This window comes from Cydia amplana, chromosome Z, assembly GCF_948474715.1.
Source record: "Cydia amplana chromosome Z, ilCydAmpl1.1, whole genome shotgun sequence".
NCBI lineage: Eukaryota > Metazoa > Arthropoda > Insecta > Lepidoptera > Tortricidae > Cydia > Cydia amplana.
This window is the reverse complement of record NC_086096.1, coordinates 28,086,261-28,098,282: the sequence shown is the minus strand read 5'-3', so window position 1 is coordinate 28,098,282 and position 12,022 is coordinate 28,086,261. Positions and strand designations below refer to the sequence as shown.

Here is a 12,022-nt window from a genome sequence, read left to right as displayed (position 1 = left end):
AATGTAAATCCATTATCTTTAAACATGACTGTCACTTCCTTGATGGCTCAGTTCCGGGTGAGACCACAGAAGTACACCTAAAGCGGAAGCAAGGAAAGCTAGGTAGTATCTACTAAGTTGGGTACTTTTTGCTAATCAAAATTGAACAATATCATTTATTTAAAGTCTGAAAGAGATCATCATATCCGAGGACATGTTTTTTGGTCGTAGTGCACTGTCCGCTCATTGTCTACTGCTGTGACTGCTTCATAGTGAAAGGCATTTTATATCTTTATAGTATAAATACGTAACTATCTCGGTACCCGACGACTATATCAGGTTTACAGTTCAATTCTAAAGACGTCCTCAAAAACTTCTTAAAACAATCTTACTGTTATTGATAAACTGCGTTGCTGTCGTTTCCGGCTAACTGTCGTGATTACAAAATGCGAGATTGACAGCGACCCCGACCACGTAACTAATGCTGCAGTTGCAAACCGAATGTAACCAACTTATACCTCTACCTATAGAGCGCGAAATTCAGGAAATTATAAACCGTCTATATTCTGAATTGTTTATTCCTAAACAATCAAAATGGAGATATTTATAAAACGCAAAATCTTTAATGTGAACCGGATTTCAAAGAATAGATGATGATTAAAAGGCCCTGTCTTGAAACAACGGCGAAGGTGTAGGAGGTTCGCGAAAGCGCACCGGCTGCCGCTGTCCGGAACGGAACATACCTACAAACTACAAACACTTCAATAACAATTGAGCTATAAAATTAACTGCCATATTCTCGTAACAATGGGGTACTATCTACCTGCCTTTATTACAGGTTGAGCAAAAAAATATATAAGTATACTGTTTTAACCGAAGAAGAGAGGGTGGTAAAGATTAGACGATATAGGTACACTATTTTACACACACACTTTCTTAGTAGGTGCAAAGGTAATTAACGTCCTGAGTGCTTCGCCAACATGCCACTCGTTTACGGTCCGTAACGAAAGAAACGCAACTGTCACTGTCGCACTAATATGGAAGAGTGATAAAGAGACAGAGCGTTTCGTTATAGTAGTGCAATCGATTGTCACCTTGGTTAGGCACCCTAGAACCCTTACAACTAAAATTGTAGACAAATTTTAACGAACGTAGTGTCATTTAGATTAGACTAAAATATGCAGGGGTAACTACGGCTTTTTTGTGTCGGTTATACCTGTTTTTCTAAATTATGGTTTGTTCAGAGTATAGGTACCTTATAAAATTACATATGTAAATGTATGATAAAAGCGTTAAATTCGAGCAGTTAAACTGCTTCACGAGAAGCCCCATACACGGAAAATAGGTATACAAATGAGTTTCTTAGAACAAGTCAGACGTAGGTAAACGGCATCCCTATATAAAAAATGCAACCTTGGAGAACCTTGCGCAACTGTGTTTACTAGTAAATGCTTTACTATTTATTTAACTGATCAATTGATCATCCTTCGGTTTCGGGCAATGTATTTTCCCTAAAATACATATGTAACCAACTCTATGCATGGGTAAACTATTTATTAAAGTTAAATTAAATGTTAATACTTAAGCAAAAAGTAGGTACTATACTTTGTAGGTGGCGCATGGCGTGTGATCCTAAATCCTGGTCAGGCTTTACTTTTTAATTTTTTAAAAGCTGACTTAAAACTTATTATAAATAGGTTTTTATCCATCTATGGAGTGAGCATCGTGAGCATTCTTAGCTTATATCTCTGTGCTAATAATAACTAATTTTACTTCCAAGGGCATTAATTCTTAATCGTTTTTTTTTTAATTATTACTCATTAACAAACTTGTTGAAAACTGTCACTCCGGGATATTTAGACACTCTTTTGAGTGGCAAGGCAAATTACCGAACGCGAAAATTTTGAATCGAATAGGCTCCGCAACATTGACTACCAACACAGTGGTACCTTTTGCTGTGTCATAATTTGTGTGTTATCAAAGTCATTTTAAACGTTCTGTGTAATGTTGTGTGTGTGATATGCCCGATGTGTTATTTTGTGTACCTGCATACTATTAGTTATAAATGTTATTAAAAAAATACAGTAAACCGGGGTGACGGTACGCTTAGGTGCTCACTCCATTACATGGCTATACTTACTAAAGTTGTACCTATATGTATGGGTGGTTTGGTAAAACTTATAGGTAGTATTAATTAGTATTAAACTCACTTAAAACTTAATACGCCTTCAACCTTTCTGATATAAATGGAATTATCTATGTATCGAGTGAGCACTCTATTGCTTATTTCTCTATTCTAAGTAGGTACATAGATTTACTTGAGCACAGCGGCAATGAACTGCCTAGGTATTTCACGTTTATATATTTAAAAAAAATGTGTAGTGCTGGGCAAGGAGTTCGACGTGCTGGTGTGCTGGACGCCCGTGGACCGGGAGCTGGTGCGCGGCGCGCTGCTGCCGACGCTTCAACACAAGTATAAGTACCGCGTGCATGGCGTGCAAGTGCCCACCGAGCCTGACAATTGTGAGTTACGCGCACCGTACGACGGAACAGCATTATTATATTGACTTTTATAACTTCTTGGATCAGTACGTAGCAAATACTAATAAGATTTCTAATTAGGTAATTAGACAAACAGATCAAGTTAAGACTCAATACATGTTGCTAATATAACAGTTTTAATCATTATTATTTGTTAAATTTTCCTTATAAACAGTTTTTTTGGCATCTCATACGTTATTTATTCAATGTAAACTATAGGTACATTCAATTCGTACTACATATTCGTCTTTCTCGAAATATCCCAAGATGAGTTTTTTTTTGTATATGTCGGCGGCCGAACGACCGCTAGATCATTAAATTCCTAGTCATATCATGAAAAGCCGCTATTACATGATATAACATAAAACAACCTGGTTGGTTTCTAGTAAAATAGCATGTTAAATGAAGGGTACCATGAGCTGGAGAGCGGGTGCGCGCGCTGCCGGGCGCTGGTCGCCGTGCTGTCGCCTGCGCAGTACTCGCCCGCGCAGCTGCTCACGTCGCTGCGCCAGCTGCGCGCGCTGCCCATGCCCCCCGTCGTCGTGCTGCTACAGGTATGATCACTGGTGGCCCGGTTACCACATTGATACGGATCCGTTTTACATATTGTTTTATTAATGTCCAATTTATAATAAATCCCTCGTATAAATTATGTATAACGCGCGTTTGCGTTGCTAGAGCGTCATTTGCGAAATGCTCGCTAAAACCGACAGGAATAGGTATAAAAGACTCAAATCGACAGGAATAGGTATAAAAGTTTACGGCCCAACTGCGGTCGCTTGTTAGGTCTCAGGTCCCAGGTTTATTGGCCAAGTCAAGACGTAACGACAAACTTTAGATAGGTATTTTTTATTAATAGTTAGTTACACTAGTCTTAGGTTCGCATGCTAAAAATAATTCTAAGTGTGGAAAATAAATAAATAAATATAATATTTATAAGTAGGTACTTATACTATTTTTTATATTTTACCTTAAAACTTTTCCGCTTTTATATCAAAGATGACGATGATTAATACCTACTGATTACCAAAGAGTAAAGTAGGTACGTATGCTGTTTACTGTCATGTCATGTATTTTTTTTTAATTCAGTTAAATATAATAAAAAATTATTAAAGATAAACATTATATTCTCAAACATTACATTGACAGGACCTGCCGGACCTGAAACGCGAAGCCAAAGATTCAGGAGAACCTTTGGTGAATATCTTGCGACGCACGCGGCTGATCCCGTGGCGCAGTCTGCAGGACCGCGAGTTCTGGACCCAGCTGCGGCTCGCGCTGCCCCTGCCGCCGCCCTCGTCGCCGGCGCCCGCCTCCCCGCAACACGTCAGTATTTGCACGTCTCTATAACAAACCCTAGTACTTGTTGTCATTGCGATTTTCCCACCAACCTGTCACGACACCATTGGCGGGCGGAAACTAATAAACGAAGCCAATGCGAATTAAAACGACCACTGTGGTTTGATTTTTATGTTTTCATTAATATTCTACAGACTGGCCAGAATCTGATCCCGGCTGATACTGACGACAATACGAATTCCCGATCCGGTAGTCTCACAGCTCTCGTGGTGTAAACTAACGAGACATAAACGGATTCCCAGCAAGCTTCGAGTTGGGGTGGCTTCGACCTTCGAAACTATCGCTACAATTAACACAATTTAAGACTGTAAGCTTATTATCAAATAGAAATAATCATATCAAATAGTCACAATCACAAATACATTAATGAGCAAAGAAAACGGGTAATTACAAAATGTCCAATACGAGCTGGCCCCTATTTCACCAAGCTGACAGGTACGACAATTGTCAAAAAAATGACAGACCTTTGTTTCACCACGCCGACATTTGTCAGTGACATATGTCGAGTGACAATTGTCAAGTGACAGGTGACAGATGACAATTTCGTAAATTGTTTTGTATAGAACTTCATATAAACATGACAGGTAGTTTGGTACAATTGTCCATCTTAAATTTAATGACAATTATTTTGTGAAACAATGTAGGTGTACGCTGCATTAGATGGGGTCGGGACACAGATGGGATCTCAATCAATATCATGTTAGTGATGACAACACGGCACATCGAAAGCAATTAACGATCTCTTGTGAAGAATTACCGACAAATTGACAAATATGTCGACTTATAAAAACTACTCTTGTTTCACCAAATCATTGTCATTAAATGAAAGATGGACAATTGTAACTAAATGCCTGTCATGTTTATAAGCACTTCTATACAAAAACAGTTTACGAAGTTGTCACTTGTCACCTGTCACTTGACAATTGTCACTCGACATATGTCACTGACAAATGTCGGCGTGGTGAAATAGGGGCCTGACCTAATGTTCATTGCTCGTGAATGTACCTATTTAAAATGTAAAATAATTTTAATTTCAAGCCCTTTAGTCTTACGTATAAGATGATAACGCATCTCTGCTTTCTGAAAGTTATTGGTGTTGCGTTTAAGGTAAATCGTAAGAAGTATTTAAGTAATTAATTTATTGTTTAATTAATCAAACCGTCTTTATAATTTATCCTAAAGTATAATGGCTGCTGATAGGCCATGCGCGGCTAGAGCCTTCGGTCATGTTCATTGTAGGTACCTAAGTTGTGAAATACTAAATTAATGTGGTGACCTATGGAAAAATTGCATTTAATTAAGTTTATCTTTCTGTAGTGTTTGCAAACTAATATACTTACAGTACCTAAATACAGTTGGACTGAGCTCCACTTTGTCGCTCTGATTGTATAAGTAGTTTTCAAAGATCTCTAAGTAATCTTAATGTTGATGTACCTAACGTTTCCGCCGCCAATGACTTGATATAAAGTCAGTACCTAGTTACCTACCTACATTTTGTACTACTTGATATGTTATGGGCGTTTTGTTTTTGATGTCCCCTACACTTTTTTTTCAAATTTGGGATTTTTTAAGTTATTTCTACTCAGAATCACGAGCTCTTTTTATCCTAATAGGAGAAAAAAAGTGTCCCAAAATTTCCATACATTTTTCCATCTTTCCATTCCGCGACCGCCATACAAAGTCTATGAAAAATGGTGACGTAATGGAAATAAAAACCTTAGGACACTTTTTTTCTCCTATTAGGATAGAAAGAGCTCGTGATTCTGAGTAGAAATAACATAAAATATCCCAAATTTGAAAAAAAAGTGTAGGGGACAACAAAAAAAAACGCCCTTATACGGGTTGTCTACGTGCAACTTTTGTAATGGCGTTGATCACACTTTATTATACTTCATTGACGTGGCGGCGAAAAGGTTAAACACTTGTGTATAATATATTAGCGATATAATAGAAATGTTATAATGTGCCAAAATATTTGGAGATTTACATTATTAATTACAATATCTATATGATATACAACGGATAAGTATGAAATTTTACATTGTTTTCATAATTTCTAAGAACTGAAATGTGCCACGCGATTTAGAACTTAATAAAAGACTGAATTTGAGCTATCACAGGGTAACATTCAGTGGCCCGTTCACAACTTACACAATTGTAATGCAACGATCTTAGAACGTTTGCCTTCATTTTATTTATAGTCGGTATATGTATTAACCCTCGGATTGGGGCCTGTGATAATAATACCTAAATTTAAACTAATTTACGCTGGAACATGTGTATAGGTACTTGTACTAAATAACTAATAACTATAAACATTAAGTCTTACAGTAGGTACAATTGAACTCGTTTTGTTACAGGAGGTATAAAACAAATGCTATGTAATTGCTCAAAACTATTCAGTTGTGTTAAATTCCTTTGCACAATCAGATCAGTACCTATTTTATATCTCCTGAAAAAAAACGAGGCCAATTTTATTGTACTTAAGACGTTATTTGTGTCGTAAAACGTTATTTTTGTTATAGTTATTTAAATTAGATACGTATGTAACGATACTAACCGAAGCGAAGTTTTATTGTTTTCATTTCTCATGCTCTGAAAGAGTTCTAAAAGGTGTGCAGAAAATGATACGTTTCTGCACTAGAGCATTTTAGGTTCCAAGTACGATTTTATAATTTTTATACGATATGCAGTTGAAATTTGGGTTTAAATGGCTTTGTTATACAATTTCCATTCTGTGATTTAACTTCCCATTCCATAAATAACAATACTTTTGCCTAAATTGTTAATTGAAAGTACCCCCAAGATTAATTATAAAATGTTATACTTAGTCATGTTTAAAAAAAGCGGCCAAGTGCGAGTCGGACTCGCCCATGAAGGGTTCCGTATTTAGGGGATTATGACGTATTAAAAAAAAAGACTTACTAGATCTCGTTCAAACCAATTTTCGGTGGAAGTTTGCATGGTAATGTACATCATATATTTTTTTTAGTTTTATCATTCTCTTATTTTAGAAGTTACAGGGGGGGGGACACATTTTACCACTTTGGAAGTGTCTCTCGCGCAAACTATTCAGTTTAGAAAAAAATTATATTAAAAACCTCAATATCATTTTTGAAGACCTATCCATAGATACCCCACACGTATGGGTTTGATGAATAAAAAATTTGAGTTTCAGTTCTAAGTATGGGGAACACCGATAAAATTTTTTTTTCTATTTTTGTGTGAAAATCTTAATGCGGTTCACAGAATACATCTAAGTACTTACCAAGTTTCAACAGTATAGGTCTTATAGTTTCGGAAAAAAGTGGCTGTGACATACGGACGGACGGACAGACAGACAGACAGACAGACAGACAGACATGACGAATCCATAAGGGTTCCGTTTTTTGCCATTTGGCTATGGAACCCTAAAAAACACATGCATTTTACTTTCCTCGTATTCGAAATGAAAAGAAGAGTGTTTAACTCGGGTGAAAGGCATCATTTCAGCCTCGGAATATTGGCTCTCACTGCGTTCCAGTTCCAGCCCCAAACTACCTCGGCAGAAATGAGTGCCTTTCATCCCTTGCTTAACAATTATTTTGTCACATTTGTTAACGGGTGGCTTATGTATGTATATATTGGGTATAATGATTTATGTCTAATCATTATCCACTTTATACATATAATGTAAGTATATACATCTAAGTATTTAGGATTGCTATTTTACCTATTAATTGTAATTTCGGTAATAGATAACATGTATACTTGATGTTAGAAACTGACCCTTTAAGGATTTTCCAGCTACTTAGGTGGCTGGCGGTTTTAGACTACGAAAGAAGCAAATAGCTATTGTTTACTACGATAATTCGTAAATGGTCTTTTTGAAAAATAATAATCATACCTACAACTCCTTAGAGACAGTACATTCTAAACACCAATCCCAATCTATCAATATGAATTTAATGTGTATCGTTGCTTGTCCCCTTCTAACGAGCAAGAGGTGGGTAAAAACGGAAAAAAGAAATCCCAGGTGTCCCCAAGAAGATATATCGGAGCAGCCAAAGTGTTCACAATACCTGAACACGCTCTCTAACCTCTGACAATAGAGGCGTGTTCAGATATGTGTGAGCCCCTTGGCCGCTCCGATATATCTGATGGCGACTGTACGAAACAGCTGGCACAGCTTGAACTCGTTATAAATTGTTAGGTTCGAGCGGGTAAATTAAAAAAGTAATATATACATCGAGTATTGGGTAATCAAAGGAAAAATAAATTCCTTCGTTCCGAGTAGGTTTCTGGCGGGAAAATAGCAATTAAATTATAATCATAATATCTAGCCGGCGAAAATGCTTGGGCTTATTTTTTCCAATTTGTTTCCGCCTCATGCTCTTATGGACTGATAGAACTACACAGAATCAATGTATTAAACATCAGTATTTCACAAATAAAGATGTCCAAATATTCATGAATGGTGTTTTATTTTAATTGTTTCACCAAAAAATTTACAAGTTACAGACAGACAGTTTATTCCGACTCATGAGCTCAAAGAACAGTCCCAACCGAAAGAAAGCATACAACTTGGCACGCACTAGTGCAGGTAAAAAATTTTTTAAGGGGAAGTAACTTGTCAAGTAGGCAGGCAGTCCTACATTTGTGTCCCATTTTGTAGTTTTATATTATTATGTATTAGAAAACCGGTTGAAGTTACAACAAAACTGCGAATGAACAATGCGAGATGAAATTCGATCGAAAATGGTACGTCCGATAGAAATGATGAAAATTGATAATTAATAAAATCTATCTCCCAAGGCTCTCAAAATGTATGCACACCTCCTGGGTTGGAGCAAACTCAGAATCGCATTTAGGTCCAAATAAAAGTATTACAATTATTTCCAGCTTGCTGGAAATCAATTCTTGAAAATGCTATTTTAGGATCTGATTGGCCGCTACTGCTATTAGGTACGCTTTTCTTTTAGTTACCAGACGGGAGGCCATACAAAATGTTTGCTGTTACGGACGCATTTAGAACACACTTTTTTCTTAAGTTTAATTAAGTGATTGCATAAACGTTAAGAGAAAGTTAATCGGGCATATTCCCAATACAAAACCATCGATTTGAAGGTTCAGTCTAAGATACAATTAGTCATTTCTACCCTCATTTTACATTATAAATTTGTAATATCAAGTAGCATTTCTTTTGTTTTATTGCTTTTTCTAACAAATTACTTAGACAACAAAGTTCAAACGAACTTAGCAAAATTTTGTATGGTAGGCCTAACGAAATTGCAGTGGAAAGTTAGTAAGGTGTACTGGGATTATTCCGATTTTTGGGCGAGTTAAGATTTATGTTCGTGATTGGACAAGAATCTCACAATTTGCATTTATTTCAGAATCAAATTAAAGAATATGTATTGGTACATAAAAACTGCATTTAATTCATATTTAATAAATATTATATAATATAATAATTATAACAGGCACAGTATTTCATATAATTTCATTATCATTTAAGAACCAGGAAAAAATAATGTTCCTTTTAAATTATCACCGACTTTAGCATTAGTGTAAAAATATAAAATGGGCACCATTTATGGCATTAACACCAAATACTTCAAATGACATACTTTGTATGTTCTATTTAGAAATCGTTATCAAGTACACTTGTGAGCAATGAGGCGCACAACAGCAACCATATAATCCGTCGCGTCACCATTCCTACCAACATCGCAATACAAAGGGTATAGCCGGGTAAGCATGGCCAAACTGCCCTTAGAGAAAAAAACAATTTCCTTTTACTGGATTATTAACCTATGTATATGTAGTGCTTTCACCAAATATTAAGCCTCAAATGCTTCAGATTTAAAAAAAAAATGCAAAAAAAGAAAAATAATTTAAGTACTAATCCGATTTCTTTGTAATTTGGGTATGTTGTATATACAATTAAGGTCGCTTTCTGAAAAAAATAATATTGAATTATCTCTTAAAATAAATAGTAAAAAATTGAGATGAAAATTTTCAGAAAAATAAAAAAAATACATGCGAGATAGCGACAGTTATCAAATTTACATATTTCATGTAGAATTTAATAATGTTAAACATATATTTTTTTTCAAAAATTAAAATCGGGATTAACAATGTTAAAAACTCGAATTTGTAACATCCCATAATACCTTCTCTTCATACAAAATAACTTGTACGTTATACTAGAAAGTTATATTCCTAACGCAATTTGAATTTAGAACGCGACTTATTTTGCTGAGCGCGGACCTTAAACTCCGTGGCTGTATGCGGCTAGGGCCAACGGCATTCAGAGATTTAAAAAAAAAAGCGGGGGAACAGAAAAATAGGCACGAATTTTATACAGAGCGCACATACAATCCAACCTCTAGACATAGCATAGTCGCGCTACCCCCTCTGCCACACATACGGATACGGTAGCGTTACTCCATCTTCGAGTCAATCCCGTGCCGTGATTAGTCCGTGTCTTTGAACGGTCCAATCACGGCACGGGATTCGCTCACCTCGTCACCCCGCACCCCCTTATTTTTGGCAGCATCGGTGTCATGAAATAATTGGCCTAAGCTCAATCTAGAGGTTGGATTGTCAGTGACAGAGCGTTAACGATTGAAAAATGTCTGTTCCTTTGATGAATAAATAAAATACGTCACATTCTAAATTCAAATTCGTAAAGACTGCGTTCACAATATACTTCATTCGTTTATGACTACTTAGCTTTGCTTGTATGAAGAGAGAGTATTATGGGATGTTACAAATTCGAGTTTTTCACACTGTTAATCCCGATTTTAATTTTTGAAAAAAATATATGTTAAACATTATTAAATTCTACATAAAATATGTACATTTGAAAACTGTCGCTATCTCGCACGTATTTTTTTTTATTTTTCTGAAAATTTTCATCTCAATTTTTTACTATTATTTTAAGAGATAATTCAATTTTTATTTTTTCAGAAATCGACCTTAATTATATATACAACATACACAAATTACAAAGAAATCGGATTAGTACTTTGGCTGTAATAAAATAAAAATGATTTTTCTTTTTTTGCATTTTTTTTAATCTGTAGCATTTGAGGCTTAATATTTGGTGAAAGCACTACATATACATAGGTTAATAATCCAGTAAAAGGAAATTGTTTTTTTCGCTAAGGGCAGTTTGCCCATGCTTACCCGGCTATATTACCTTTTACTTATACATTAAGTACGTAGAAAGTATAATAGCACCTCGACTATATACACTACAAAAAATGTTTCGTAAGTTAGCTCATAATTCTAAGGGCCACTTGCACCATTCACTAACCCGGGGTTAACCGGTTAAACCTGGCCTGGCCGGTTAAACCACCAGTACCATAAGCCTTTAATGATTTAGCCGGTTAACCCCGGGTTAGTGAATGGTGCAAGCGGCGGTAAATGTCATACACACCCTTATAAGTAATATAATTCCCTACTCTCCTTCTAGACAGATCTTTCAATATTCGATTTCGTTTAATATAGTAAATTCATTAACTTGTACAGTTTTACCATGAAAGTATGTTACACACATTTGCTTGATCAATTAAGTATTGACCTTAAAAAAACATATTTAATGAATGAGATGGTAAAATAAATCGTTTTTTTTTGTTATGTACCTACAAACCTCTGCTTAGTATTTGTTAAAATCTGTTCGCGCTTTCAGCGCGCGGTCTACCGCACTAGTACTTATTCGTATGGTAAATCTGTTTAAACAATATAACACAGAATTGACACCTACTTAATTATTTGGTATTAAATATAGGATGAATCATGTCGATTATAAAATTAACAAATACACACTAATCAATTAAACTACTCTTAAACATAGTTCTTGAAATATATAAAAATAACTGGCTTCATAAATTATGGACGTAGTTGAGAGAATCTGTGATAATTTAAGATTAAGTACCTATCTTGGCTACTTAGACAAGGTTGCGTGCTTGGTCGCAATATACTTGATACTAGATCAGATCCTTGTTAAGTACCTATATTAAGTTTATGGATACTAATTCAAACATAGGAACGTTTGTGTACATTGATTTCAATAATCTAATATAATATTTGTCTAGATCACTCGGCGCCACTCGTAGTAGACGATCGTTGCTTTTTACTATAAGACTGTAACAAA

At 35.6% G+C, this 12,022-nt stretch overlaps 2 protein-coding genes and 1 long non-coding RNA gene across 3 annotated transcripts in view; 2 read left to right on the top strand and 1 right to left on the bottom strand.

Annotated features, from left to right (window-relative positions):
- The window catches only part of LOC134661422 (single Ig IL-1-related receptor-like), a 45,568-nt gene extending 41,388 nt beyond the window's left edge, over nucleotides 1–4,180 (top strand). The window contains exons 8-11 of the mRNA XM_063517504.1: nucleotides 2,362–2,502; nucleotides 2,929–3,074; nucleotides 3,670–3,846; nucleotides 4,014–4,180. Coding sequence (XP_063373574.1) covers nucleotides 2,362–2,502; nucleotides 2,929–3,074; nucleotides 3,670–3,846; nucleotides 4,014–4,094 — 545 coding nt within the window. The 3' untranslated portion in view covers nucleotides 4,095–4,180. The remainder of the gene's footprint in view (nucleotides 1–2,361; nucleotides 2,503–2,928; nucleotides 3,075–3,669; nucleotides 3,847–4,013) is intronic.
- Nucleotides 1–12,022, top strand: part of LOC134661441 (uncharacterized) — a 380,476-nt gene that overhangs the window by 312,558 nt on the left and 55,896 nt on the right. The gene's annotated exons all lie outside the window — the stretch shown is intronic.
- The window catches only part of LOC134661408 (ATP-binding cassette subfamily C member 4-like), a 44,078-nt gene continuing 43,677 nt past the window's right edge, over nucleotides 11,622–12,022 (bottom strand). Inside the window, exon 27 of the mRNA XM_063517480.1 lies at nucleotides 11,622–12,012. Coding sequence (XP_063373550.1) covers nucleotides 11,965–12,012 — 48 coding nt within the window. The 3' untranslated portion in view covers nucleotides 11,622–11,964. The remainder of the gene's footprint in view (nucleotides 12,013–12,022) is intronic.